At 44.9% G+C, this 27,317-nt stretch overlaps 2 protein-coding genes across 3 annotated transcripts; both read right to left on the bottom strand.

Moving 5' to 3' along the window:
- Window positions 1-4,065: 4,065 nt before the first annotated feature.
- Window positions 4,066-6,678, bottom strand: gjd2b (gap junction protein delta 2b). 2 transcript variants are annotated; one of them, XM_038786102.1, is made up of 2 exons: window positions 6,339-6,678; window positions 4,066-5,883 (listed from the first exon to the last, which is right to left on the bottom strand). In XM_038786102.1, exons 1-2 carry the CDS (start codon window positions 6,539-6,541, stop codon window positions 5,049-5,051), a joined length of 1,038 nt encoding a protein of 345 aa, XP_038642030.1. In that variant the 5' UTR covers window positions 6,542-6,678; the 3' UTR covers window positions 4,066-5,048. The 2 variants fall into 2 exon arrangements, with proteins under 2 accessions (XP_038642030.1, XP_038642039.1); XM_038786111.1 differs by lacking the exon at window positions 6,339-6,678 and adding an exon at window positions 6,155-6,315.
- A 10,018-nt stretch (window positions 6,679-16,696) lies between these two features.
- LOC119957899 (actin, alpha cardiac muscle 1) lies at window positions 16,697-26,038 on the bottom strand. Its single transcript, XM_038786091.1, has 7 exons — window positions 25,915-26,038; window positions 23,516-23,657; window positions 22,609-22,933; window positions 22,042-22,203; window positions 21,759-21,950; window positions 21,213-21,394; window positions 16,697-20,926 (listed from the first exon to the last, which is right to left on the bottom strand). Exons 2-7 carry the CDS (start codon window positions 23,642-23,644, stop codon window positions 20,783-20,785), a joined length of 1,134 nt encoding a protein of 377 aa, XP_038642019.1. The 5' UTR covers window positions 23,645-23,657; window positions 25,915-26,038; the 3' UTR covers window positions 16,697-20,782.
- Window positions 26,039-27,317: the final 1,279 nt, after the last annotated feature.

Raw genomic sequence — 27,317 nt, 5'->3', positions numbered from 1 at the left:
TGAATTGGATATTCTAAATTCTCTCTCTGTGTACCCGAACAGGCTGCGGAGTGTGGTGATAAGGGGATTTTCACAGTAACTTCATTGCAGTGTTAATGTAAGCCTACTTTTGACAATGATAAAGATTATTATTAATTCCCAATTGCTATGCGCCACAGGTCTCCTTCAGTTCTTTGGTCAGGTCATTCACGTTCTTCCGCTGGGTCTGATAACCAGACGCCATGCCACTCCAGGGGGGGGGGAATTCTCCTCTACACCTTCAACTATACTTTCCCGTCAAAATTCTCCCGTTTTCGGGTAAAAGGAGCTCAGATCTATGGGCACGATTCTCCGCCCCCCACGATGGGTCGGAGAATAGCGGGAGGGCCTTCCCAACATTTTTCCCGACCTCCCGCTATTCTCCCCCCCCCCACACCCGCCCCCCCGACACGAATCGCTGCTCGCCGTTTTTTTACGGCGAGCAGCGATTCTCCCCTAGCCGATGGGCCGATTTCCCAGGCCTTTACGGCCGTTTTCACGAACGGCAACACACCTGCTCTCACCGTTCGTGAAAACGGCCGCAAAGTGCCGTTCTGGGGAACCATGGCACCGATTGGCACGGCCGCACTATGGGCGTGCCAAGGGTGCCATGGGCCCGTGATCGGTGGGCACCGATCGCGGGCAGCGGGTCCGAACCCCGCGCACTCTTTGTTCCTCCGCCGCCCCGCTGGATCAGTCCGCGGGGCGGCTGAGGGGCATACCGGCCCGCGCATGAGCGGGTTTCATGCATATGCGCGATGACGACATCCGTGCATGCCCGGGTTGGAGCAGACCAATCCGCGCATGCGCGGCTGACGTCATCGTGCACGTCAGCCGCCGTTAACTTTGGCGTGCGGGCTTAGCGAATTTCACTAAGCCTGCGATGCCTAGGTTCACGGGGCCCCGCTGCTAGCCCCAACCGGGGAGCAGAAGCGGGTCCCGGGAGGGAGAGCGGAGGCTGCCGGGAAACACGGCCGGTTTCACGGCAGCCTTCACGACTCTCCGCATTTGCGGAGAATCGCGCCCTATGTCTTTGAGCTGGAGCTGTCCTGTGTGCGACACTCACTCCATGGCCGCTACCAGAAGCTACCATCTTATTCTTAATGGCTTCAGAAGAACTTGAAGCATGGTCCCTGATATACCCCTGGTATTTCTTGAACACCACAAACACCGAAAGTAAAATGTTTCTCACAAATCCAGTGAAGTTGCCAGCCATAAATAGAATTTAAAACAAAATATCCACCTGCAGACTCAGTGTTTCTCCTGGGATGTCAGGTGTTTCATACAAATCCATTTATCAATTAGTTGCAAAGGTCTTTCAACTTCATTGATCACTTATTGAGCAAAGTGAACAATTAAGAAATGAAAAATAGAAACAGAAAATAATGACTATATTCTGCAAGTCAGGCAGCATCTGTGGGGTTTTGCGAATGTGCGAATGTGCAGACTCGTCACAGACAGTGACCCAAGCTGGGAATCGAACCTGGGACCCTGCGCTGTGAAGCAACAGTGATACCCACTGTGTTAACGTTTCAGATTGGTGATCTTTATCAAACTGTTCCGCAGTATCTTGTTTTTGGTTTAATTTACTGGTAAATTCTTATCAACCAATATGTCTTTACCATAAAGCTGCATTAACTTACTAAAGATGTGGTAATTCCAACAAACTGTCTACATTCCTAATATCAATTTGTTTTCACACATGAAGGAAATATAGTGTTACTCTTAATTTAACCTTGAGCTTACAGTAAACAGCAAATAGTATGACTGACATTTTCCTATAAATAGATATTATAATGTATAGACTTTCTCAATAGGGTGGTGACTGAAATCTGCTTTTTGACCAAGTAGTTGAAATACAGGTACAGCAAATAAAGCTATACTTTCCAACAGCAGGACGTTAACTTAAAAGTCAGATGCAGCCAGGGAAGAGATTTGTATCAACTACAGCACGTGGCACGGTGACGCAGTGGTTAACACTTGCCTCACAGAGCCAGGTACCTGGGTTCAATTCTGGCCTTGGGTGACTGTGTGGAGTTTGCGCTTTCTCCCCATAATTACGTGGGTTTCCTCCAGGTGCTGCAGTTTCCTCCCACAGTCCAAAGGTATTCGGGTTAGGTGGGGTTACGGGGATAGGGCGGGGGAGTGGGCCTAAGGTAGGGCGTTCTTTCAGAGGATCAGTGCAACTCGATGGGCCGAATGACCTCCTTCTGGACTGTAGGAATTCTATGGTTCTATGTTTATCTCAACAGGATTTGCACTGTTACTTTTCTCCAATAACTACTGTTATATTGATTTTGGTGCTTTGTAATATTCAACAAAAACAGGCAACATTAGTATTCAAGCAAAATAATATATACAGCCTCATGTTATTCATCGGAGTAAAAATTGGATTATAAATTTAACAAATGTTGATGTTAGTTGGTTTGTACACTTGCAGTTGAAGTACTTTGCCCATATTGAGAATAGCTTTGCCCTCCTCTACCTTCTCACATATTAGTGCTATTGTTTCCTTAACTCTGAACATCAGTGGGCTTTTGTTTAAATAATTGTTAAGGTATTAAAATCATCCTTCCCACGGATCATACTTTCTATCTTTGAATGTTCAATATACTTTTGAACATTCAATATACTTTTGAGTTCAGTTCTCAATACAAAAGAGTTTTGTTGTCCAAAAAACGAAGTACTAAAATAGTTCAATGACAGCTGATAGCTCCAATTGCTTTTTCTCTCTGAGTAACTGGAGAGGAATAATCAGACCAAACATTTCACTTACAAAACTTTATTTTTGTATAACAATTGGTGCAGGTGAGCTAACAAGAGGCTGGAAATGAAAGACAACAAGGTGACATTGGAGAAAATAGACTTATTTATCTTAGTTTTATGCTAACTTGGACTTTATTTTCATTTAAGGTATGGCACTCAAAAAAACATTAGCAGGATGACATTGCTGAGATTAAACAAAAAATTGCATTTAGATAGTATGTTTCAATTTGAAAAGCACAATTTGAAGGTTTAGTTCCATAGAACTGTACAGCACAGTACAGGCCCTTCGGCCCACAATGTTATGCCGAACTAGTCTGAAACTAAGATCAAATCATTCTAGTGCACTCCATATGCCTATCCAATAACTGCTTGAAAGTTCCTAAAGTATCCGACTCCACTACCATAGCTGGGAGTGCGTTCCACGCCCCAACCACTCTGAGTAACCTCGGACATCCCTCCTATATCTTCCACCATGAACCTGAGAGTTATGCCCCCTTGTTATGCTACATCCACCCGAGGAAAAAGTCGCTGAACATCCACTCTATATATCCCTCTCATCATCTTATACACCTCAATTAAGTCACCTCTCATCCTCCTTTGCTCCAATCAGAAAAGCCCTAGCTTCCTCAACCTTTCCTCATAAGACCTACCCTCCAATCCAGGCAGCATCCTGGTAAATCTCCTTTGCATCCTTTCCAATGCTTCCACTTCCTTCCGATATGAGGTGATCAGAACTGCACACAATACTCCAAATGTGGTCTAACCAAGGTCTTGTACAGTTGCAACATAACCTCACGGCTCTTAAACTCAATCCCCATGTTAATAAATGCTAACACACTATAGGCTTTCTTCACGGCTCTATCTACTTGGGTGGGAACTTTCAGATCTCTCTGTTATACTGTGGGAACTATAGTAGCCAATTTGCACACCACCAGGTCACACAAGTAGGAATGAGATAAAGACCAGTTAATAATGGTTAAATTGGACCTTGGTGGCACACATAAAACTAGCTTTAGCCTATCAGAGGTCAATTATATCATCGTCATTATCAGGGGCCCAATATTCAGTTCAACGTTCCATATAACTAACTATAGGGCAGCACGGTAGCACAGTGGATAGCACTGTTGCTTCACAGCTCCAGGATCCCAGGTTCGATTCCTGGCTTGGGTCACTGTCTGTGGAGTCTGCACATTCCCCCTGTTTTTGTGTGGGTCTCCTCCGGGTGCTCCTGTTTCCTCCCACAGTCCAAAGATATGCAGGTCTGGTGGATTGGTATGCTAAATTGCCCTTAGTGTCCAAAAAGGTTGGGTGGGGTTACTGGGTTAGGTTGGGTGCTCTTTCCAAGTGCCGGTGCAGACTCGATGGGCCGAATGGCCTCCTTCTGCACTGTAAATTCTATGGTTCTCTGAATATGCGGTAACGGTGGGAAAGTCCAATTTAGCCTTTGTTTTTCGACATAGCCCACATTTCAATTTCGCTATCTTAGTGATATTGATCGAGGGATAAATATTGGCCAGGGGACATGGACGACCCCCTGTGAATTATTCACTGATCGACAGATGCTTGGGTCCCACCAGTTATGTGCATCTCGAACTAATCAGAACCAAGGAAATAACATACAAGACAAATAAAAATATTCTCAGCCGCTGAAAATGCCAACGTGTCGCAAATGGTCAAATAAACTCGGATACAAAGATTTACAGAAATTAAGGTTGACGGTGGGAGACAGAGAGGCAAGTGCCAACTAATCTTAAAATAAGGTCGCACATGTATATTAGACACCATTTATAGCGGGATAGCAGCCAGGGAGGAACCACTGTGCTCTGGTACAGACGGCGGCTCGTTTTCTCATCAATGTGGCGCCAAATACAAGTATCAACAATTGTTTTACTCAAAAGTGCAGCGATAGTGCAAATAACGGGCGATGTGCCATGCTGGGAGGTCATTCAGGAATAAGTCATTTCATTCTAATCCTCCAACATCGACATTGTGCAAGTTTTTGTTTACACCTGTGCGAATTAAAATCTACATTTTCCAAACAGCTATTTACATCTTTTAAAAAGCACAACAAAAGAGGTGAGAGGGAGCATCACGAAGGCGGGAATGTATCGTGTTCGACTCGATATTCCGGACGAAGTGAATGAGCTCAGATTCCATTTGGCAGCTTCCAAACTGGGGCAAGGTCATCAGACTGGAGGCCAAAGAGTCAGCCCTAGTCCGTGTTACCATGGCAACGAGACGTGAAGGAAATGGCGAGCTGAAGCTCACACGTAGGCCGAGTCGCTGGACTGAGTCCTCCCAAAGTTGGGCACCCCCATTCTGTGCGGCGAGTCCTTGTTCCTAATCTCGTAGATGGACTTGCGCCGCTCCTGCGCCCCTCTCACCGCCGTTTTGATCTTCCTCCAGCCCAGGTGGTTCAACTCGGCCAAATTGAGCACGACGCACAGTCCGCTCACCGCGAACATGAAGACCAGGAACACCGTCTTCTCGGTGGGCCTGGACACATAGCACTCAACCTGTTTGATACACGGGTAGCGGTTACACTCATACATGGAGGGGACGCTGAACCCGTACAGGAAATACTGGCCCATGAGGAACCCGATCTCCAAAGCATTTCGGAAAACCACTTGGATGATGTAGAAGCGGGAAATCCCTTCCTGCCGCCGAATCTTCGACATTTTACTGTTCCTGGCCATTGAGTTCTGAATTTCCTTCACCTCTAAAAAGTCCGACTGCGTCCCTTTCATGGAAAGTTCCGAGTTCTGAAGAACCCCGTTCACGATTGTGTTTTTAATCTTATTGTCTTCCCGTTTGTCTTTGTCCATGGTGATGAAGACGCTGGAGTATTGCCTTTCCCTCTGTTTGGAGGACTGGTGCACCGAGTAGGTGATAAAGCAAAGGCTCGGGGTGCACACCATGATGATCTGGAAGACCCAGTACCGTATGTGGGAGATTGGGAAAGCTTTGTCGTAACAAGCCTGGTTGCAGCCCGGCTGCAGGGTGTTACACACAAACATGGTCTGCTCGTCATCATACACCGTCTCTCCGACGATAGCCACCACCAGAATCCGAAAGATGACCACCACCGTGAGCAAAATCCTGGAAAGGGAGAAAGAGGAACAGTGGGTGCAACTGATCCAGTTCGGTTGGACACTCACCTGATAGTCTTGCTCAACACACTCCAGACATCCCCCCCTTCCCAACCCATCCACAAGTATGACTTTGGGTAGAAGCTCATTTTTACCCAACTCTGCACACATTCAGCAAGGATTCTGCGGGAGGTTAGTTATTTGTGAACAGGTTTATTACAGGCACACTATTTCCACATTTAACTCCCCCCCCCCCCCCCCCCCTATCTTTTTCAAGGTACCTTTGATATTTCCTGGTCTTGAGACGCTCCGCTACCTGGATTGAAAGACTGACAAAGCTAAGAGTCATTGTGGATACATAATAATGGATTGAACTCTGCAGGACGAATGCTGCACCCGGGACTAACTTGTGGACGCGTTAAGGGTTCGGTTTGCTGATTTTGCAGATTTCGACAATCCTCTTACCTTCCTATCATTGTGGAGTGCTGCTGCACTGCTGCTTCCAGCAGCCTCTCCAGGATTGTCCATTCTCCCATCTCTGTGCATGGGCAACGGGAGCAGAACTGCAGCAAGACAACCAGCCGTTCTGCTGCCTTCCCCCACTCTAATTGCCAAGCAAAGTACACCGAATCTGCCCAAAACTGCACCTTTAGCGGTGGACCGGGCATAAGCGTCCACACACAGCGGTACCTGACCACTCAGCGCCTCTCTCTCCAGAGCCTGACCTACCGATTAACATAATCTTATTCGCTTTACACAGCCAGGTTGAAGCGATCCGAATGGGGGGAAGATGATATTTAGAGTCATCAGGATTCTAATCTTCCTTTAAATACTTACCACTTGCGTCACGCACAAGCGGTTTTTTTCTCTCTAATATAGACATCAGCTAAATGCAGGGGGATTTTCTCATTTTCATTATTTTGAAATATCCCAGGGGCGGATTAATTTGCAGCGAAATTTGCATGGTAATCTTATAACCCTGAAATACCTGCAGTGCAACGGGAGGTTATAAATATAAATCGGCAAAGCCAAATCCAGCACCGTAAACCATAGATGCATTCAGTGGATCAGGCAGCATCTGTCCCTGGAACAAACATGCGCTGATTCCTTCATACGAAAAATGGTTCAAATGTGATAAAGTCAACGTTGAAATCCGAGGGGCTGCAATGTATCGGATTAGACACATTGGGTGATGTCCTTTGGTGGTCTCTGAAATTCTGAAAGTCAGCATTCTTCAAATTCCTCTTCTGAAGAAGTGTCTTGTACAGTGATCTATGGATATCCCTACCTGACCATCTCAGAGCTTTGGTGCAGACTTTCAGCAGCTGCAGTATTGAACCCAGTAAATTAAACAGAGAAATCAGGCAAAATAATCCAAAAAGCACCATATCCCGCGCCCCGACAATTTGGCGAGACAGTGCGCTAGTGTTTATATTGGAAACAGCTTTACACATTGGATAACCACAAATAGCCATCACATCATTAATCATTACTCATTACTAATATTCCCATTTTATTATCATTACTATTATCATCAATACTAATATTACCACTTTTCTGGATTCCAACTCAAATCGACAAAAGCTCTTAAGGATTCACGTAACCATGTTCCCCTGCTGTCAAATATACCTCGGATGAAGGTTTTTACTGGATTGGTTTCACTTATCGAAAACGCTGGAAATACTTAGCAGTTCGGCTCCTCTTCAAATTCCCAACCAAAGCACACACTATGCTGACTTGAATATATAGTGCACTTCTCTGGGGCAAAATCCAGTAACCCTGCAGCTAACAGTATTACCGGTGCACCTTAACCATATGGATTGCAGTGGTTCAAGATGAAGGTTTACCACTCTTTCAAAGAATATTAGAGATGGATAATAAATGTCACACCTTCCCAGTGACATCCACCTACCAAGAGTGATTCCTTTGAAGTCAGCATCTTTGGAGAGAGCAATCAAGTTAATGTTTTAGCTGTTACTCTTTCCTATATGAAAGATTACATCTGTAAATTCTTTCTATGGATGCTACTAAACATGCCAAGTGTTTCTAACATGTTGCTGAATAGGCTTGTCTATCTATTGGGACTGATTTTATGTGTAGCTATATTTGATTCCTGAACAAAGCTCTCTCACTGGAAGTGTCTGCAACACCACAAGTGTCCATGTCCAACTGTTACCTTACGAAACAATGGCATGAGTATCTGAACGGGGAACCTGAGACGGTCTTTCCACCTTCATAAACTATGTAAGACATTTTGTCTAATATTGGTGCTGATACCCATTTAAAAAAAATGTTGAACAGAGTAACATTTAACATCCTATAGCCTCAAAAACATTGGGATGAATGTCATTCTCAGTCCAGGAAACACATGAAGATGGAAACACTAAAAACAAATTCCTTCTTCACTTTCACGCGCACATTCTATCTCCATCAAATTGTGGGGAGAATTTGACACAGGTATATCATCATATTGGCTCAAATGCAAAAAATATGTAAAGTGATAAAACATCATCCTCAAGAACATTGCACTATATATAGCATTAGACGTCCCCAAACAAAATTAATTCTAAAATATTGACAAAACATTCTCAATGGACCACACTGGTAAATCAAGGTTTATAGAATAGAACATGTCTCGTCAACAATAATCTGAATAAAGGTTTATGTATGAAGACAATCTGATGCAGAATGAAGTTAATAAATGGTGGCATTTCAAACCCCACTTCTGATTATCTAGGGATGATGTGTCATATGTTTTAGTTATTTTATTTCTCTTTTGGCTCGTCATCAAATTTTGATTCCATCTAAGTTTTGCTTTAACATAGTATGACTGGTACAGTATCTTAAAAAATACCTGTCTGTTTATTAACATACAGTGTGCTGCTATACATCCTTGAATAGTACTTAACTGCCTAGTCTTCTTGAAATCTGTTTTTACTTGGTATGTGTGAAAGCACATTTTCTGAAGCGATTACAATGTAGAATTTTGTTTTCTGAAGCTAATGTACATCAAATTACACGGTTCAGATCAAGGCGAATTAGCCCATTATAGCTGTGCCAGCTCATTGAAAGGGCTGTCCAATTATACCTACTCCCCACCCTTTGCTTCACAACCTGGCAAATGTTTTCATTGCAAGAGTAAATTTAATTTTTTATTTTTAAAACTATTTTTATCAGTTTTCACATTTTATATTACATGCTTCAGTTTAACTTTGAGTTACAGGTTTCATGCCCACGTTAGTATTTTACAAAGGCAACCAAGGTACGGTTATAATTACTCAAGGGAAGGGATGAATTAAAAAGCCAGCAAAGTACCAACAAACGAGGCTCGCTATACATATTTACATTTGCCTGCTTCATTTCCCATTTAATTCCCTTTTAAATGTTGTCACTGAATCTGCTTCCACCATCCTTTCAGATAGTACATTACAGATTATAACAACTCACTGCTTAAAAACCTCTCTTCAATATATAAGGCCAGCTCTAAAAGGCTGTCTCACACTGGCTAGAATGTACTTAAACACCATATTATTACAGTCTGACACTGTTAAAGTGCCCAGCAGGTCCAGCAGACCTTGAGAAAACGTTTCTAGTTTACTGAGATGTTTCAATGTTATTGAATATTTTTAAAGCTCTTTAAGTTGCAATGGAAATGTTGCTGTATACGTCCAGAATTAACCTGAGCTAACTGCTGACAGGAAGCTGTGAGACATAATCTGGATCAGGTAGCCTCATGATATTTGGGTTTGATGCCACATGGAGTATAATTGCAATATGGTGTCAAACTTGTTTTGTAAAGTGCATCTGCTACTCCTTCAAGACACTTTATACAGACAGCTAGAGTTGAAGTAAATGCTTAGAACGAGGCATTCCAGCCTCCCCCTACCCTAACCCACCAAAGTATTTAGATTTAAGCAGCTGAGGATAGGAACTCTGTGCTTGTCCAATCAGACAGAACCAGAGTTTTCTCCTGTGCAGCAGACAGTTTAAAAGGAATGCTCCTCCTGAAACTGGGCTCTGCAGTATAAATCCAGCAAAGCATACAGGTTTGAGATTAGTATCTGTCGCTGGCTTTAAACCAATCAAACCTGATTACCTTTACATCCCTAGAGGAGGAAAAGTGAAACTGATGGTTGTTAATATTTTTAGTGCTGAAGAATGCCTAAAATACATAACTTAAATTCAATTAGAACTTTCCTTTCAAGTCAGATAAATTTCTAAGCATTCTCCAAATTATGGAGAAAATTATGGTACTGGACCATTATTTGGCTTTTAACGTATGTATCAAAAATCAGCAATACTCAATTGAAGCATTTTGGGGTTTGCTGAGATTATGAAAGATGTTAAATGAACGCAAGCTCTTTCTTTCTACTTAATAGATTCTCTGTAAAAGACGATATCACTTTTAGAATTTAAATCAATTAATCATGGTAATCTCTTGGCACAGAAACCAAACATAATCCCAGTATTATTTAGATTCTAATTAGTTGTTATATTGTCCAACAATTGGTATTCTTGAGTGATGCACTTGGAAAAGATTGGTTCAATCACAATATTACAAGAAATAAAATTATTTTTTTATTGCCTCATGACTGATTAGAAACGATTATGGGGGGATTTCCGGTGGCGGCAATGCAGAGCTAAGCCGCACGTTCGGCAGCTCCCGCTTTTTTTGGACTTTCGGGCTCTTTTAAGAGCCCGCAACGGCGCTGTTTCGACTTTTCCCCCGGGCGGAAACACAGCCAGTGTGCTCAGCAGATAGTGGATGGATGGACTCGCAGTGGACGGGTCCAAAAATCAGTTTTACCTCAGAGAATGGCGAGAGGCAGAAAAGGCAAGATGGCGGCGGGCGGGGAAGCAGCAGCGGCTTGGCAGCTGTGGGCAGGGCGCGGGAGCAGCAGGAGCTGCTTCAGCGCTCCTTCAAGGAGCTCAAAGACGGGATTTTGGAGCCGTTTAAGGCCTCGCTGGACAAACTAGTGGCGACTCAGACGGCTCAGGCCGGGGAGATTTGGGAGCTGCGGCACAAGGCTTCGGAGAATGAGGATGAGCTTTTGGGCATGGCAGTGAAAGTGGAGTTGCACGAGGCACTGCACAAGAAATGGCAGGCGAGGATGGAGGAGATGGAGAACTGCTCCCGCTGGAAGAATCTACGGATTTTGGGCCTCTCGGAGGGGCTGGAAGGTTCGGATTTGGCGGCCTATGTGGTCCTAATGTTAAACTCGCTGATGGGTGCAGGGTCGTTTCGTGGTCCCCTGGAGCTGGAAGGCGCCCATCGAGTGCTGTAGCGGAAGCCCAGGCCGAACAAACCGCCCAGGGTGGTGCTGGTCCGTTTTCACCGCTTGGTTGACCGGGAGTGTTGAGGTGGGCGAAGAAGGAGAGGAGCAGCAGGTGGGAGAACACGGACGTTCGGATTATTCAGGACAGAAGCGCGGAGGTGGCGAGGAGAAGGGCTGGCTTCAATCGAGCGAAGGGAGTGCTCCACAGGAAGGGGGTGAAGTTTGGCCTTCTACAGCCGGCTCACCTATGGGTCACGTACAAGGACCGCCAGCTCTATTTTGACGCTCCGGAGGAGGCCTGGGCTTTTGTCCAGGCTGAGAACTTGGATTTGGATGAGGTCTGGGGGGAAATGTACTTTGTTTGGAGGCTTTGCCCTCTTAGGTATCCTTTCGCCCATAGTGGCTGTGTTTGCTGATGGTTGTTTTGTTTGTTTTCGCCGTTTTTGCTATTTTAGTTATGGTTATTTGGGTTCTATCGGGGTTTCTTTGAGGCTGTTGGTTATTTATTGTGGTGTTTTTTTTTGTTTTTTCCACTGTTGGGTTGGGGAGTAGTTTGGGGTCCCAATGGGTCATGTGTCTGGCTTTTCCCCATGTGTTGGGTCGAGGGGCGGGGCTCGGGTTGGAAGCGCGGGCTTTCTTCCCGCGCCAGAGGAATTGGGGGTGGATCCGGCGCTGGTAGGGAGGGATTGGCAGCTGTGTTGCATCCGGGGGGGGGGGGGGGGTCGTGGTTATGGCGGGAGTAGCTGGGGTCAGCAGAAGTCAGCTGACTCACGGAAGCATAATGTTGGGCGTAACGCAGCTAGGGGGGCCCTAGCTTGGGGGTGGGTGGGGGGGTTTGGGGGGGAGGAAGAGGGGGGGTGCAGGGTTGCTGCTGCAGGGACTGATGTGGTGGATGGTCAGGGGGGGAGGTTGGGAGGCGGGTTTGCCACCGTGGGGAGCGGGCTTGGGGGGTTCCCTGGGCGCGTGGTGGGTTGAGGAGGGGCTGTGGCTGGTCGGCGTAGAGGGAAGGGGATGGCCCCTCGGGTTCAGTTGGTCGCATGGGGCGTGGGGGGGCTGAGTGGTCTGGTGAAGCGATCCCGGGTCTTGGCTCACTTGGGGGGGCTTGGGAGCGGGTGTGGCTGTGCTCTGGGAGACGCACCTCAGGGTTGTGGATTAGGTGAGACTAAGAAGGAGTTGGGTGGGACGGGTGTTTCGCTCGGGGCTTGATGCGGAGGGCCGTGGGGTGGCAATTTTGGTGGGTGGGAGCCTGTCTTTCGTTGCGTCCGAGGTGGTGGCGGATGATGCGGGTCGGTATGTGGTGTTGGGTGGGGGGCTTCTGGGCGAGCGGGTGGTCTTGGTTGGTGTTTGTGTCCCCAACTGGGATGATGCGGGCTTCATGCGGCGTATGCTGGGCCTGATCCCGGACCTGGAGACAGGGAGATTGATTCTGGGATGGGGACTTTGGCACGGTGCTGGATCCGGCTCTGGACCGCTCGAAGTCTAGGACGGGCAGGAGGCCAGCAGCGGCCTCGGTGCTGAGGGTGTTCATGGATCAGATGGAAGGGGTGGACCCTTGGAGGTTTTTGAAGCCGGGGGGGTGGGAAGTTCTCCTTTTTCTCCCGTGTTCATGGGGCGTGCTCCCAGATTGACTTTTTCGTGCTTGGCAGGGCGCTGATCCCGAGAGTGGTGGGGGCGGAGTATCCGGCGATAGCCATTTCTGATCATGCTCCACATTTGGTGGACCTGGAGCTGGGGGAGGGGAAGGATCGACGCCTGCTGTGGAGGCTGGATGTGGGGCTTTTGGCAGAGGAGGAAGTGTGCGGTCGGATCCGTGGGGGAGAGAGGGTCGAGAGGTAGAGGCTGGTGGAGGAGATGGTCAGGGTGGATAGGAGATATGCAGACACCCCGGAGGAGGGGCTTCTGCGGGAGCGGCGCAGTCACCAAGCGGAGTTTGGCATTTTAGCCACCCGTAAGGCGGAGGCGTGGTGAGGAGGGCACGGGGGGGGGGCGGTGTGTGAGTACGGGGAGAAGGCAAGCCGGATGTTGGCTCACCAGCTCCGGAAGCGGGAGGCAGCTAGAGAAATTGGGGGAGCCACGGGTGCAGGTGGGAGCTTGGTGCGGGGTGGAGGGGACATCAATGGGGTGTTCTGATCCTTTTATGGGGGGCTGTGCCGGGCGGTGCCCCCCGGGGGGGCGGGTGGGATGGACCGCTTTTTGGATAAGCTGGGGTTCCCAAGAGTAGTGGAGGGTTTGGGGGCCCCGATTGAGTTGGAGGAGTTGGTGGGGCGCTGGGAGGCATGTGAACGGGGAGGGCGCCGGGGCCTGATGGGTTCCCAGTGGAATTTTATAAGAGGTTTTCGGATTTGCTGGACCCGCTGCTGGTGGGGGCCCTGGGTGGGGCCAGGGAGGGAGGGGGGGCTCTGCCCCCAACGATGTCCAGGGTAATTGTCTCTTTGCTCCTGAAGCGGGACGGGGACCCCCTTCAGTGTGGGTCTTATAGGCCGATTTCGCTCCTTAACGTAGATGTCAAGTTGTTGGCAAAGGTGCTGTCCAGGAGGGTGGAGGATGTGGTCCCGACGGTGATCCATGAGGACCAAACAGGGTTTGTAAAGGGGAGACAATTGAATGCCAACGTGCGGAAGCTCCTGAATGTTATGATGATGGCGCCGGTGGTTGGGAAGTCAGAAATAGTGGCGTCCATGGATGCGGAGAAAGCTTTTGATAGGGTGGAGTGGAGTTACCTGTGGGAGGTGTTGCGGAGGTTTGGGTTTGGTGAGGGGTTCATCAGCTGGGTAAGGTTGCTGTACAGTTCCCCGGTGGCGAGTGTGGTGACGAATGGGAGGAGGTCAGAGGACTTTTGGCCTTCCAGAGGGATGAGGCAGGGGTGCCCCTTGTCTCCCCTGCTCTTCACATTAGCAATTGAGCCCCTGGTAATGGCGCTGAGAGACTCAAAATGTTGGAGGGGGATTGTGCGGGGGGGAGCACCGGTTGTCGCTGTATGCAGATGATTTGCTGCTGTATGTCGCGGACCCGGCTGAGGGGATGCCAGAGGTGCTGAGGATACTTGAGGAGTTTGGGGACCTTTCGGGATATAAGCTAAATGTGGGGAAAAGCGAGCTGTTTGTCCTGCACCCGGGGGGTCAGGAGAGGGAGAAAGGGGCACTCCGGTTGAGGAGGGCTGAGGGGAGCTTTAGGTATCTTGGGGTCCACGTGGCTAGGACCTGGGGGGCTATGCATCGGCTTAACTTTTCGAGGATGGTGGGGCAGATGGAGGAGGAGTTCAGGAGGTGGGACGCGCTGCCGCTCTCGTTGGCGGGCAGGGTCCAGTCGGTTAAAATGACGGTGCTCCCGAGGTTTTTGTTTCTTTTCCAGTGCCTCCCCATGTTGATCCCAAAGGCTTTTTTTGAAGGGTGAATAAGTCGATTCTGGGGTTTGTGTGGGCGCGGAAAGCCCCGAGAGTAAGGAGGGTGTTTTTGGAGCGAAGAAGGGAGGTAGGGGGCCTGGCGCTGCCCAACCTGTGTGGATATTATTGGGCGGCGAACGTGGCGATGATTTGCAGGTGGGTGACAGAAGGGGGGGGTGACGCATGGAAGAGACTAGAGGTGGCGTCCTGTGCGGGTACGAGTCTGGAGGCCTTGGTGACGGCCCCACTTCCACTCCCCCCGGCAAAGTATTCCACGAGTCCGGTGGTGGTTGCGTCTCTCAAAATCTGGGGACAGTGGAGGTGGCACAGGGGGGAAGTGAAGGCCTCAGTTTGGGCCCCGATACGGGGCAATCACCGTTTTGCGCCAGGGAGAACGGGTGGGGGATCTGGGAGTTGGCACAGGGCAGGCATCAGACAGTTTGGGGACCTCTTCGTGGATGGGAAGTTCGCGACTCTGGAGGAGCTGGTGGGGAAGTGGAACCTCCTCCCTGAAAACGCTTTTAGGTATCTGCAGGTCAGGGACTTTGTTAAGAGGCAGGTGGAGGAATTTCCGCGGCTGCCGCCAAGGGGGGTGCAAGACAGGGTGCTTTTGGGGACGTGGGTCGGTGAAGGGAAGATCTCGGCTATTTACCAACTGATGCAGGAGGAGGAGGAGGCCTCAGTAGATGAGCTCAAAGCGAAATGGGAGGAAGAGCTAGGGGAAGAGATTGAGGAGGGGACGTGGTCGGACACCCTGGAGAGGGTGAATTCTTCCTCCTCTTGCGCACGGCTCAGCCTAATTCAGCTGAAGGTGCTGCACAGGGCTCTCACATGACGGGGGCAAGGATGAGCCGGTTTTTCGGAGGGGAAGGCAGGTGTGGAAGGTGTTTGGGTGGCCCAGCAAACCACACCCATATGTTTTGGGCATGTCCGGCTCTGGAGGGGTTTTGGAAGGGGGTGGCGGGGATTTTGGCGGAAGTGGTTGGGTCTAGGGTCAGGCCGGGCTGGGGGCTCGCAATCTTTGGGGTAACTTCGGAGCCGGAGTGCAGAAGGCGAGAGAGGCCGGCATTCTGGCCTTTGCGTCTCTAGTAGCCCGGCGCAGGATTCTGTTACAGTGGAGGGATACGCGGCCCCCGAGTTCGGAGACCTGGCTCAACGACATGGCTGGGTTCGTCAAGTTGGAGAGGATGAAATTTGCCCTGAGGGGGTCGGTACAGGGGTTCTTTCGGCGGTGGCAGCCCTTTCTCGATTTCCTGGCGAAGGGGTAGAGAGTGGTCAGTCTCGGCAGCAACCCGGGGGGGGGGGAGTTTGGTGATGGTTAGGGGGGGGTATTTTTGCGGCGGTGGGTTTGTTATGTTATTTTCTTCTTGTATTGCTATTTGTTATTATTTATTTTGGGGGGGAGAGTTCTTTTCTTGTTTTGTTTTGGCGTGGAAACACGCCTTGTTTGTTTTAAATTGCGGGGAGAAAATTTGTTATTGTTATTGTTATTAAAAAACTTGAATAAAAATTATTTTTAAAAAAAGAAACGATTATAGGGATAAAAGAAGGCTAATTCCCAATCAATTGTGAGATGCCACCGAAATCACTGATTGTATTAAAATATTGACATAACCTTCTGTGAAATGGGATTATATCAAATCTAGGAATATAAATAATCAGTCCTATCCATCAATTCAGATAGCAGCTTTAAGAGTTTGACAAAACCCAAGCCTTTCCTGGGGGTATTAGACGACACTTTATCTCCTTTTCACATAATCCTGTATCTATACTATATAACATTTCACAATTATATCAGCAGGCCTATTTTAACAATAACACTGTATGATGAAATAAAGTTCTGAGTGTATGACATGTCGATTCGCATTTAATGTTCTTACAGTATTTGGGTCTGCTTTCGATATTCTCTCAAGTGTAGTGGTGCAGGCCATTCCAATCATGTTTCGAGCATCTCATGTTTTAATGATGTGACCGCACTGTCCAATAGCTAACTTCGGAACACATACCCCAGGGGTGTAACAATAGGGTGCTCCGCAATACCCCCATCCACCCACCACCACCTTGTGATTTTGAATTGGATGTTCTTGCCTTTCACATGTGTCCTTACCTGCTTCTCCGATCATTTCAAAGGTAACCCAATAAACAGAACATGAAACTAGACCAGATATGAATAATTAGCTACTTTATTTCACAGGTAAGTGGAAATACAGATTAACAGAGAAACAAAATTGCAATAACTGAAATATTCCTCTTCCCAAAAACTGCAGAGTTTATCATTTTTGCTGGATATCCTGCTTCCTTTTAGGCAAATCTAGCTGACGTTCTCTAATTCTGTATCCAGGCTGAAAGCTTGAAGCCTCTTTCTCTATTTAAACACTCTTTGGTCACCTTCTGTAATGTGAGGTAATGGTTTGCCAATGCTGTATCAAACATCGCCTGTGCGACTCAAGAGCCCCAATTTGGCACGGCAGTGCAGCATTTGCTTCAGATACAGACAGTGAGCTAAGAAGGTACAGGATTTACTGGCCTCTGCTTTCCTTCGGCTCTCTCCTTGGCCTCGTCCACTTTCTATTCAACTTGCCTTTTCCAATGCACCTCCAGAGAGCATCCCATTTGGAACCAGAAAACAAACCAGCTAGTTCTTGTCCATACTGGTGTGGTTCCTTAAGCATTAAGAGATTCCTTATCCAATCTCCTGGAAGATGTGAACAACCTAGCACTAATCTGAGAAAAAAAATCTGAAAATTCTGTCCAATGTTTTTAGGCTATTCAAATTAATCCAGTTGACCACATTGAGCTTGCCTTATGTTATTCGATACCTACCTCCTGTATAGACAATCTCCTCTCAATGCAGTTCTTTATTGATGGCATGGGCCCAATCACAATTCTCTGAAAGTGGGTTTGTTATGAGTGAGAGACAAACATACCCAATGACCCTGCATTCATCTCACACTTGACAACTTGTGTTATGGAGGCCTGGTCAGCTCTCAGCAGTGGCTGAGAGACTGAAGCAGAGCCATAACTTATTTAAGTTTTAAGAAGGTGCGGAAAGATCGATTAATTCGAGGAGTGATAATATTAGGGGCTGGTTTAGCACAGTGGGCTAAACAGCTGGCTTGTAATGCAGACCAATGCCAGCAGCATGGGTTCAATTCCCATACCGGCCTTCCCGAACAGGCGCCGGAATGTGGTGACTAGGCGCTTTTCACAGTAAATTCATTGAAGCTTACTTGTGACAATAAGTCATTATTATTATTATAAGAAATAGGGCGTGGTTATTTTATAAACAAACTTTATTAAAAGAAAAAACAATATTTAAACTTTAGAACTTCAACCCCAACAATAACAGATCACATGCAGTTTCTTAATGTTAACACACTAGTTCCCATTAAACAACACTGTAACAACATGCAGCTCTCATGCCACTTTCACAGGCAGACAAAGTGATGAAAATAAAACAAAGCAATTTTTCTTCTGCTGGGAAATTTGTTCTGAAATCTTTTTTCCAAAGCCTGCCTCGGTAGCAACTTTCATGACCTTCTCGGTGGATGTCCAAAGCCTTCTTCCTGTGCCTGATCAAAACAGTATTCTCTCTCTCAATCTAAACACTGCACAGCCTCTCAGCGTTTCTCTGGGATTTCCAGACTTGAACCCACCATCGTTATTTTGGCTGATTTCCCACTCCCGTTTATACGAAAGAACAGAGCCATACTATTGATATGCAACTACCCTCCAATTGATGGACAACAAGGCCATCAGATTCTGTATGGGCTAATAGCTGGTCAAACAGGAGTGTTCCTTTGAATAATGGATCGGGGGGGGGGGGGGGGGGGTGGGTCTCCTGTGTATTCCCACTAATGGTTTTAAGTCGGACTGGAACAATGTAACTTGGCTAGGTGTGGGCTTATCCCTCTGACTCTGCTAGCAGTTCTTTTTTTCCTCAGTCGGTTTAACCCCTAAATTTCCTGCTGCATTGGGGTCTAATTTCTGGAACCAATATCCTAATATCTCACTTGCGTAACACTTGTTATATAGATTGAAAGCACACAGCGTAAAAGGTTTGCCAACTTGGGTTGGACATATTATGGGAGGTTTAATTACGTGACCATCTTCCTTCAAATCCCCCACCCTTCGCTCCCAACATTGGGCATCCTGGCATATCTAGCTTCATGAGGGACATTCTTCCCACATCAACTGAAAAGCAAAAAGCCTCTTTCTTGTTTGATTTAATGATTCTTGACTGCCAGTTACATAATCTTTTACCAATCTTATATTTATTTGTATAGCTGGGAAACAAAAAATGTTCAAAAGAGTTTATTTTAAAACAAATAATTTTGATACCTTATAAATGTTCGCCTGGGTTGCTTGGGGAGATATATTGAAGATTAATACTGGGGCGGAGGGGGGTAGGCAATCCTATTACCTAGCTCTCCCTTCTGTCCTTATGTCGCTAGCCAGGTGAAAGGGTGAAGAAGGTGATTTCCTTTCCACAGAAATTAATCAATAAAATAACCTGTGCTATTCTGGTCAGATATGAGTGGAAACAGGGCATCTCTTGCAGTTCTCAAGATGTATAGCTAATAGGCCTGAAATTAGATAATTAATTTCCATTTTATCAATTGTGAGCTCTAAAAATGTGACCCATTTGGCTTCAGATCACACTAAATTCCTGTAGCCTTGGACTTTCTTTTTGAACCTGTTTCGTTTTAAAACAAAAATCCTTACAGGGAACTCAATCCCAAAATCCTCCCCACGAACAAAAGAATGATCTAAAACACAACAGATTAGTTGTATTTGTCCTCAATTTTAACAGACTCTGTACTTTGATAACTGTTTATATTACACAAATGCCTTTATGTTGGATATAATTCCAGTCCACAACATTAAGCTTGAATTTACTTTTACACTGTAATTTCTATCAGCTCCTGCTTTAAAATCCTTCACTGCTGTCAACATTTCATCCAAGCTATACATTCTGAAACTGAAAGAGTATATTCCGGTTTGAATAGGTTTAATCTAATAGATATATGGAACATTAAAAATAAAGAGGAAATTATATCAAGAGAAATGTTCAGCCTTAATACTTTGAAAAAGAACAGTGAGGCATGCTCAATTGGTATAGCTTAAAATGCACCGGTTTCAATTCCACGGCACTCTTTTCAGCAAAATATTCCCACCACTCCAGATCCTGGTGCAGCTGATACTTATTGTTAATACTTCCAAATGCATTTTCCTGTGGAGACAGCTGTACATTTACCACATGCTTTCCAAATGGGCTCCTTCTGCACTGTAAATTCTATGATTCATATTTCAATGTTTGATTCCCATCAAAACTGTTGATCAAGTTGCTCATTTAGTGGGGTTAGACAATATCAGAGAATAGGGTTTACGTTGCCTGGTTAGAGCTGGAACTGTTTTGTCTTGGAGCGGGCATTGTCTGTGATTGGATATGTGGGTGAGCACAAGTCCTTACCCCCAACAGTTAAATATTCAAATGCATTAAAAGTATGTGTAGAGGGGAAAGGAGAGAGGTGAAGAATTCCTGTGCTGTAAATATTTAAACTGGCCTCTTGAGCATTTTGTGACCCAGATATAATATCACTGGATTTCATCACTACCTGCTGTCAAAGTATTTGGTGTAAGTGTACTATCTCCTGAACATTCCACTATACTTTGTTGTGGAGTCTGCATAGGCCTTTATTCTGGATTTACAGGGCCAGATTAGTGTTGATGCCGAGTCAAAATTATTTCATGTTGATTAAACTTGAAGTGTAAGGGTGGAATTATATAACATAATTATAGTTCAAGTTGTTTCCTTTCACACAGAATGAATGCAGCCTGAATTCAAATCTCTCTCTGCAGCCAGTCGGAATAGAATCCCTAGAGTAATTTGGAGATCTCCGCCTTATTGATATGCCACATGAAATTCAATATTTGGTATTGCCACAAAAGTTGAAGTGTAAAGAGACTCCATAAAATATCTCTCATGTTATCACCTCCAGTGTGCTTCCAACTCCTCCCCACCACCACCACCCTAATTTAGACACTATTCAGAAGTTGCAAGTCCTCATCTTGTTTTATTCATAGATCAATAAATATTATTGTCACAAATAAATTGCACATGTGTAAACAAACTGTACAATGAAAATAGTTTTGAAACTATTTTGTATTTCCCAATGGCCTGTTGATTCAAAGTAACCAGAGGCACAATCTTATCAACCTGAGTTCGAAGTAAGTTAAAATCATGATGTTTAGAAGCATTTGCGGTGGACAATTGATGGACCTGCTTCATCATATTCCTGCTTGCTGATCCACATCTGTTGGAAGGTGGATAGAGAGGCCAGGATGGAGCCTCCAATCCAAACGGAATATTTACGCTCAGGTGGAGCAATGATCTAAAGTATTAAAAAAGATCATTAGCACTTGGTATGCTGTGACGTGATTCTACCTGAAATCTATCTTCATCATTAGCAATGGAGGAATACTTTAGAAATCTTAGATTGTATGTTAATAGTATTTTATAAAATGACAAAGCATTATCAAAATTAGATAGAATAAATTTGTTTAACTTAATATCTATTGATAGTACTAGCAAAATGCACAGTAGTTTTGCTTATAACATTTTTGGAATTGCACTAAAATATAATCCTGCTCATTTTATTACAGTTTTAGATGTGTTACCTTGATCTTCATGGTGCTGGGGGCCAAGGCAGTGATTTCTTTTTGCATACGGTCAGCAATACCAGGGTACATGGTGGTGCCACCAGACAGGACATTGTTTGCATACAGATCCTTACGGATATCAATATCGCACTTCATGATGCTGTTATATGTAGTTTCATGAATACCAGCAGACTCCATGCCTGTTTTAAGGATAGATCAAGTCATACAATTATTATGAATGAAAAGTGTCAAATGGGTAACATAAAAATGATGTCATATGATTTAGAGAGAAAAGAACAAACCACACCCATTGAGATATAATATGTATCAAGTCAGAATAAGACATCTGTTGCCAGATGGCCATCCAAACAGTTTATACCTGGTCTCCAATACATGCACACCACCTCATATTCCACTTTGCACATAAATGTTTATAAAGTATGTAAAGATTGGCACCTTCAAAACCAAGCTTTCTGGAGAGTAGCATTTATCTTTCAGCGTGTCCATCAAAATCACACAAAATTCATAAGTGGCGTATTAAAGCTAGGGTTACTGAATACTTACCAATGAAAGATGGCTGGAAGAGGGTCTCAGGACAACGGAAACGCTCATTACCAATGGTGATGACCTGACCATCAGGCAATTCATAGCTCTTTTCCAGAGAAGATGAAGAGGCTGCAGTAGCCATTTCATTCTCAAAGTCCAGGGCGACATAACACAGCTTCTCCTTAATGTCACGGACAATCTCACGTTCAGCTGTGGACAGACATAGAAATCATTGAAACATCCTTATTGAATTTCAGACCACAGATAATGTGGTGTGCTCAGTAAATTAATAGCTGCATACCAGTCGTCACGAAGGAATAGCCACGTTCAGTAAGGATTTTCATGAGGTAGTCAGTGAGATCCCTGCCAGCTAGGTCCAGACGCATGATGGCATGAGGGAGAGCATAACCTTCATAGATTGGGACATTGTGAGTGACACCATCTCCAGAGTCCAGGACAATACCTAGAGTAATAGAATGTAAATTTAGAAATGGATATCATGAACTGCTATAATTCAATCACATCTCCAAAAGTTAATTGATGACCCCACCTTCACATCAGATTCATCATTTTTGAGGTAATGATTGAGCTCAATTTTATATTTCAGTATCTCCAGCAACGTAACTCAAAATGAATAAGTGGCATATTCAGTATGGATTAATTACTGATGAGGCTTACCAATGTTTTTTAATAAGAGTAATTTGCCGCAATGTTTTGGATGATATTTTAAACACTATGTGCAACCAATATTCTGTAAATTTGACTGTTCCCTGGATTTTACATTTCAATGCAAGTCCAATCATTTTAGGGACTGTCTGAAGTACCTGTCATGTTAGTAGGAATCATCGTCGGGGACATTTGTGCTTACCTGTGGTGCGACCAGAGGCATACAGGGAAAGGACAGCCTGGATAGCGACATACATGGCTGGGACGTTGAAAGTCTCAAACATAATTTGGGTCATTTTCTCACGATTAGCCTTAGGGTTAAGAGGAGCTTCAGTAAGAAGTGTAGGGTGTTCTTCAGGTGCCACACGGAGCTCATTGTAGAAGGTGTGGTGCCAGATCTTCTCCATATCATCCCAGTTGGTGATGATACCATGTTCGATGGGATACTTCAGCGTCAAGATACCTCTTTTGCTCTGGGCCTCATCACCTACATAGGAATCCTTCTGACCCATTCCTACCATGACACCCTATGATGTACAGAAGGATATATTAACTGTTTGAACATTAACCAGCTGTCTGTTTTCAAATTGTTCAGTCTATTATAAGATGATAATGAATGAATTATCATTACAGACCAAGAGCATAAGTATCTAGTCAAGAATTCAAAGAGCATATTTTCCAACTTGATTAAATATTTCAGGAGTACAACTCCGGAGAAGGGAAATTTGAGTGTCTCAAGTTAGGAAATATCGGGCGGCACAGAGGTGCAGTAGTTAGCACTGCTGCCTTACAGCACCGAGGACCCAGGTTCGATCCCAGCCCCGGGTCACTGTGTGGAGTTTGCACATTCTACCCGTGTTTGCGTGCGTCTCACCCCCACAACCCAAAGATGTGCAGGGTAGGTGGATTGGCCATGCTAAATTGCCCCTTTTTGAAAAAAAAAAGAATTGGGTACTTTAAATTTATTTTTAAAAAGTGATGATATCTTATGAAACGTGCATAACAACAAATAAAATAGTCCTGGCAAGCTTTAAAGTTTACTGAGAAGACAAAGCTATCTATTCATAATGCCTTCAAGAGGAGGGTGAAAGAACATTGAATATTGATACCTGGTGACGTGGGCGGCCGACGATAGAGGGAAAGACGGCTCGGGGGGCATCATCTCCAGCGAATCCAGCCTTCACCAGCCCGGAGCCATTGTCACACACTAAGGCGGTGGTTTCCTCGTCGTCACACATGGTGATTTGGAATCTATACAAAGAACGAGGTAAAATGAATCAAACATCATGGAAATTACCAGGGACTGCACTATAGGATAGATGCAGCATACCTGGACTATATATACGCTTCAAAGCAATGGTGTTACAGTAGGCTATGTATAAGATAGCTTTTTATATGAATAATTCCTAATTGACTGACATTTAGCTATTGAACTGGTTTAACTGCAACACCATTTTCATAGAACTATGAGTCCATAGAGGATTGAGATGGAATCAACACGTGGTGAGATGCGAGGCACAAGTGGGCTGCAGCCATGGAGCAAGACCATAAGACCATAAGATGTAGGAGCAGAAGTAGGTCATTCGGCCCATTGAGTCTGCTCTGCCATTCAATGAGTGGCACAGTGACACAATGGTTAGCACTGTTGCTGCACAGCGCCAGGGTCCCGGGTTCAATTCCGGCCTTGAGTCACTGGGTGAAGTCTGTGCGTTCTCCCCCATGTCTGTGTGGATTTCCTTTGGGTGCTCCGGTTTCCTCCCACAATCCAAAGCTGTACGGGGTAGGTGGATTTACCATGATAAATTGTTCCCTAGTGTCCAGGGACGTGCAGGTTAGGTAATGGGGTTGCAGGGTTAGGGCGGGTGGATATGGGTAGATATGGGTGGAGTGCTCATTTGAAGGATTGATGCAGACTCAATGGGAGAATGGCCTCCTTCGATACTGTAGGGATTCTGTGACTGATTTGATGTGATCATCCTAAACTCCACTTCCCCGCCTTATCCCCATAAACTTTAATTCACTTAGCGATTTTAAAAACTGTCCATCTCAGCCTTGAACATATTTAACGACCCAGCCCCTACAGCCCTCTGGGGTAAAGAATGTCACAGATTCACTACCCTCTGAGAGAAGAAATTTTTCATCTCTGCCTTAAATGGGGCACCCCTTACTCTGAGATTATGCCCTTTGATCCTCTCCCACAAGAGGAAACATTTTCTCAGCACCTACCCTGTCAAGCCCAATGAGAATCGTCTATGTCTCAATAAGGTCACCCCTCATTCTCCTAAACGCCAATGAGTAGAGGCCCAAACTACTGAACCTATTGAACCTTTCCTCATAAGAAAATCCCTTCATACCCGGCATCTGGACTGCCTCTAACACCAGTATATCAATCCAAGCGTGGCTTATCTAGTGCCTTGTATAGTTTCAGCAGGACTTCCCTCTTGTTATTCTCCATTCCCTTTGAAATAAAGGCCAACATTTCATTTGTTTTCCTAATTACCTGCTGAACCTCCATGCTGTTTTTTTGTGATTTATGCACAATGACCCCCAAATCCATCTATGCTGCAGCTTTCTGCAGTCTTTCTCCATTTAAATAATATTCAGCCCCTTTATTCTTCCTACCAAAGTTCATAACTTCACATTTTCCTACACTAAGTTCCATCTGCCAAGTTATTGCCCACCCACTTAATCTCTCTATATCCCTTTATAAACAACTTGTGTCATCCTCAACACTTGCCTTCCCACCTATTTTTGTGTCATCTGCACCAGGTGCCATCCACAGTAAAACTGTAGTTAAAAATAAAGCCTTATATTTTAAAGCTTATATTGACACTTGGCTTGCAATTATATCTGCAATACTTCCATGAAGGCTTGTTTGGGTTGTATCTACTTATCTACAATATCAGATGTCCTGGATCACCAGAAAGCCAGATCCAGCAAAGTATGAAGCTCGGGTTACGTTGGGCTTCAATACTTCATCTGTGTTGACATCTTTCCAGGTTAATTGTATGTACAATTTTTAAAAAATGTAAATTCCACTCTTAAAATAGTGAATATTTCAAGTTCACCACGATTTAAATTCCAAATCCCAGCGTACAGATACAACCAATAAACTTTCTTCTGCTACTCTGGACCTGCCTTTAGTTTCTGCACGAAGAATATTTTTAAATCTTAGTTTGAATCTTGAAGGATCCACTGATGACACTTGATTAAGTTATAACAAGGTACGGGAAAGAAAACAAGCAGTGTGGAGATTCATAGAGAATGTTTCTAAAACTGGTTAAAATATAGTTGGTGAAAATGAACATGTATTCCCCTTTTTATGGGTTCAGCTGCGATATGGAAAAACTGAATCTGCAAGGAAATTAAAGACCTTTGTAACTCTAAAATTCCACCTAAACCAATTTGTTTAAAAATCACGCGGTGCATAAATCTGCAAAGTTTGAATTGTGAACACTCTACTTCCCGGACCGTCCCCCTGATTTGAATTGGCTTTAGGGTAACTTACCAGAGCAGAACCTTCAGTCACCTTCGTTCCTCTGCAATGCTGGGTCGGGGATTAAGTGAAAGGGAGACAAGGATTTATATTCCCCGATGTGTTGCTGAAACAGAGGCCCCCAGAGGGAGAGCCCGAGACCTTTGTCCTTATTTGGTAGCCTTAACGCCACCGATCCTCCGAGAAACCATTAATGGAGAGACTGGCTGCGGAGAGAAAGCCGGCTGTGAGTGCTCAGTCCCAACAGCTCTAAACTTAGCCCATGTATGGACAGTGTCTTCCGCAGCCTGCCAAATCTGCGGCGGTCCACACAGAAACATCAAAGGGATGGCCAAATAGGGAATTGCGACTAAAAACATCCGTAAATGCCGTAAGGTGGGAATGCGAGGGCAAGACCACATACTTACTTTCAAAGAACCAGCGTCCTGAAAGTCAATCACTCACAGACCAGCAATAGCGCCACAGAAGGTTCCCGTCAAAGGCACATGTTTCCCGCGAGAGACTTGATTTACATTCAATTTTACAATCGGATATTCAAGTGCAAATACAAACATTTCTCCAGACAGTGTTTGGTTCAGATTCTTGGAGTGACTCATTCATTTTAACACCTTTCAAATTCCAATTCGGCACATTAATTCTAGTAGATGAAAAATTACACCAGTCATTATAGTGCAATATATAAATATGCTGTGTACTATATATATAGTGCACAGACATCGTGTATTTATGTATATGTAAATATATATAATACACGTATGTACATACATAATACATGCATGCATAATACACATATGTACATATATAATACATGTATGCAAGCTATAATGCATAATACATGTGTGCCCATATATAATACATACATGTGCGCATATGTACATATATAATATGTGAACACATAATGCATGCACGTACATATATAATACATGGATACACATATATAATGCACAATACATGCATATATTGGATTTTGGATTGGATTTTGTTTATTGTCACATGTACCATGGTACAGTGAAAATATAATACATGTCTGTGCATATATTATGTGTTTACTTATATAAATATGTGCGCACGTATAATTCATGCATGTACATATTTAATACATGTATGCACATATATAATCCATGTAGGTGGATACACCCACACATATAATACATCGCTTATGGAGGGGTAATCTCCAGTTAAACTATCCTGCATTGATTGCAATCTGGAGTTGATCACGTATTAACACAAAGAAACTATGAATAGCCTTGAAAACAATATAGAAGTTTGTATCAGACATAATGACAAATAATAGCTACATAACCGCTTTAATAAGATGTTTAATGGCATCTTTATGACATTGCACAGTTATTAGCCTCCCTGAAGATAGTGTATGTGGCATTTCTTTCTGTTTAAGTGCTCTCGCCTCTTCAGGG

The sequence above is a fragment of the Scyliorhinus canicula genome, chromosome 2 (genome assembly GCF_902713615.1).
Source record: "Scyliorhinus canicula chromosome 2, sScyCan1.1, whole genome shotgun sequence".
In the NCBI taxonomy this organism is placed as follows: Eukaryota; Metazoa; Chordata; class Chondrichthyes; order Carcharhiniformes; family Scyliorhinidae; genus Scyliorhinus; species Scyliorhinus canicula.
The sequence above is the reverse complement of the archived record's forward strand: the minus strand, read 5'-3'. Positions and strand labels throughout refer to the sequence as shown.

What these genes read in the sequence shown, in the direction of transcription:
- gjd2b (XM_038786102.1), bottom strand. Translation starts at nt 6,541, where the DNA reads ATGCCCGGTCCACCGCTAAAGGTGCAGTTTTGGGCAGATTCGGTGTAC. An exon ending in CACTCCACAATGATAGGAAG is followed by an intron (nt 5,884 to 6,338) that starts GTAAGAGGATTG and finishes CTCCCTTTCCAG; the next exon opens with GATTTTGCTCACGGTGGTGG.
- LOC119957899 (XM_038786091.1), bottom strand. Translation starts at nt 23,644, where the DNA reads ATGTGTGACGACGAGGAAACCACCGCCTTAGTGTGTGACAATGGCTCC. An exon ending in CTATTCCTTCGTGACGACTG is followed by an intron (nt 21,951 to 22,041) that starts GTATGCAGCTAT and finishes GTCTGTCCACAG; the next exon opens with CTGAACGTGAGATTGTCCGT. An exon ending in CCAGCACCATGAAGATCAAG is followed by an intron (nt 20,927 to 21,212) that starts GTAACACATCTA and finishes TTAATACTTTAG; the next exon opens with ATCATTGCTCCACCTGAGCG.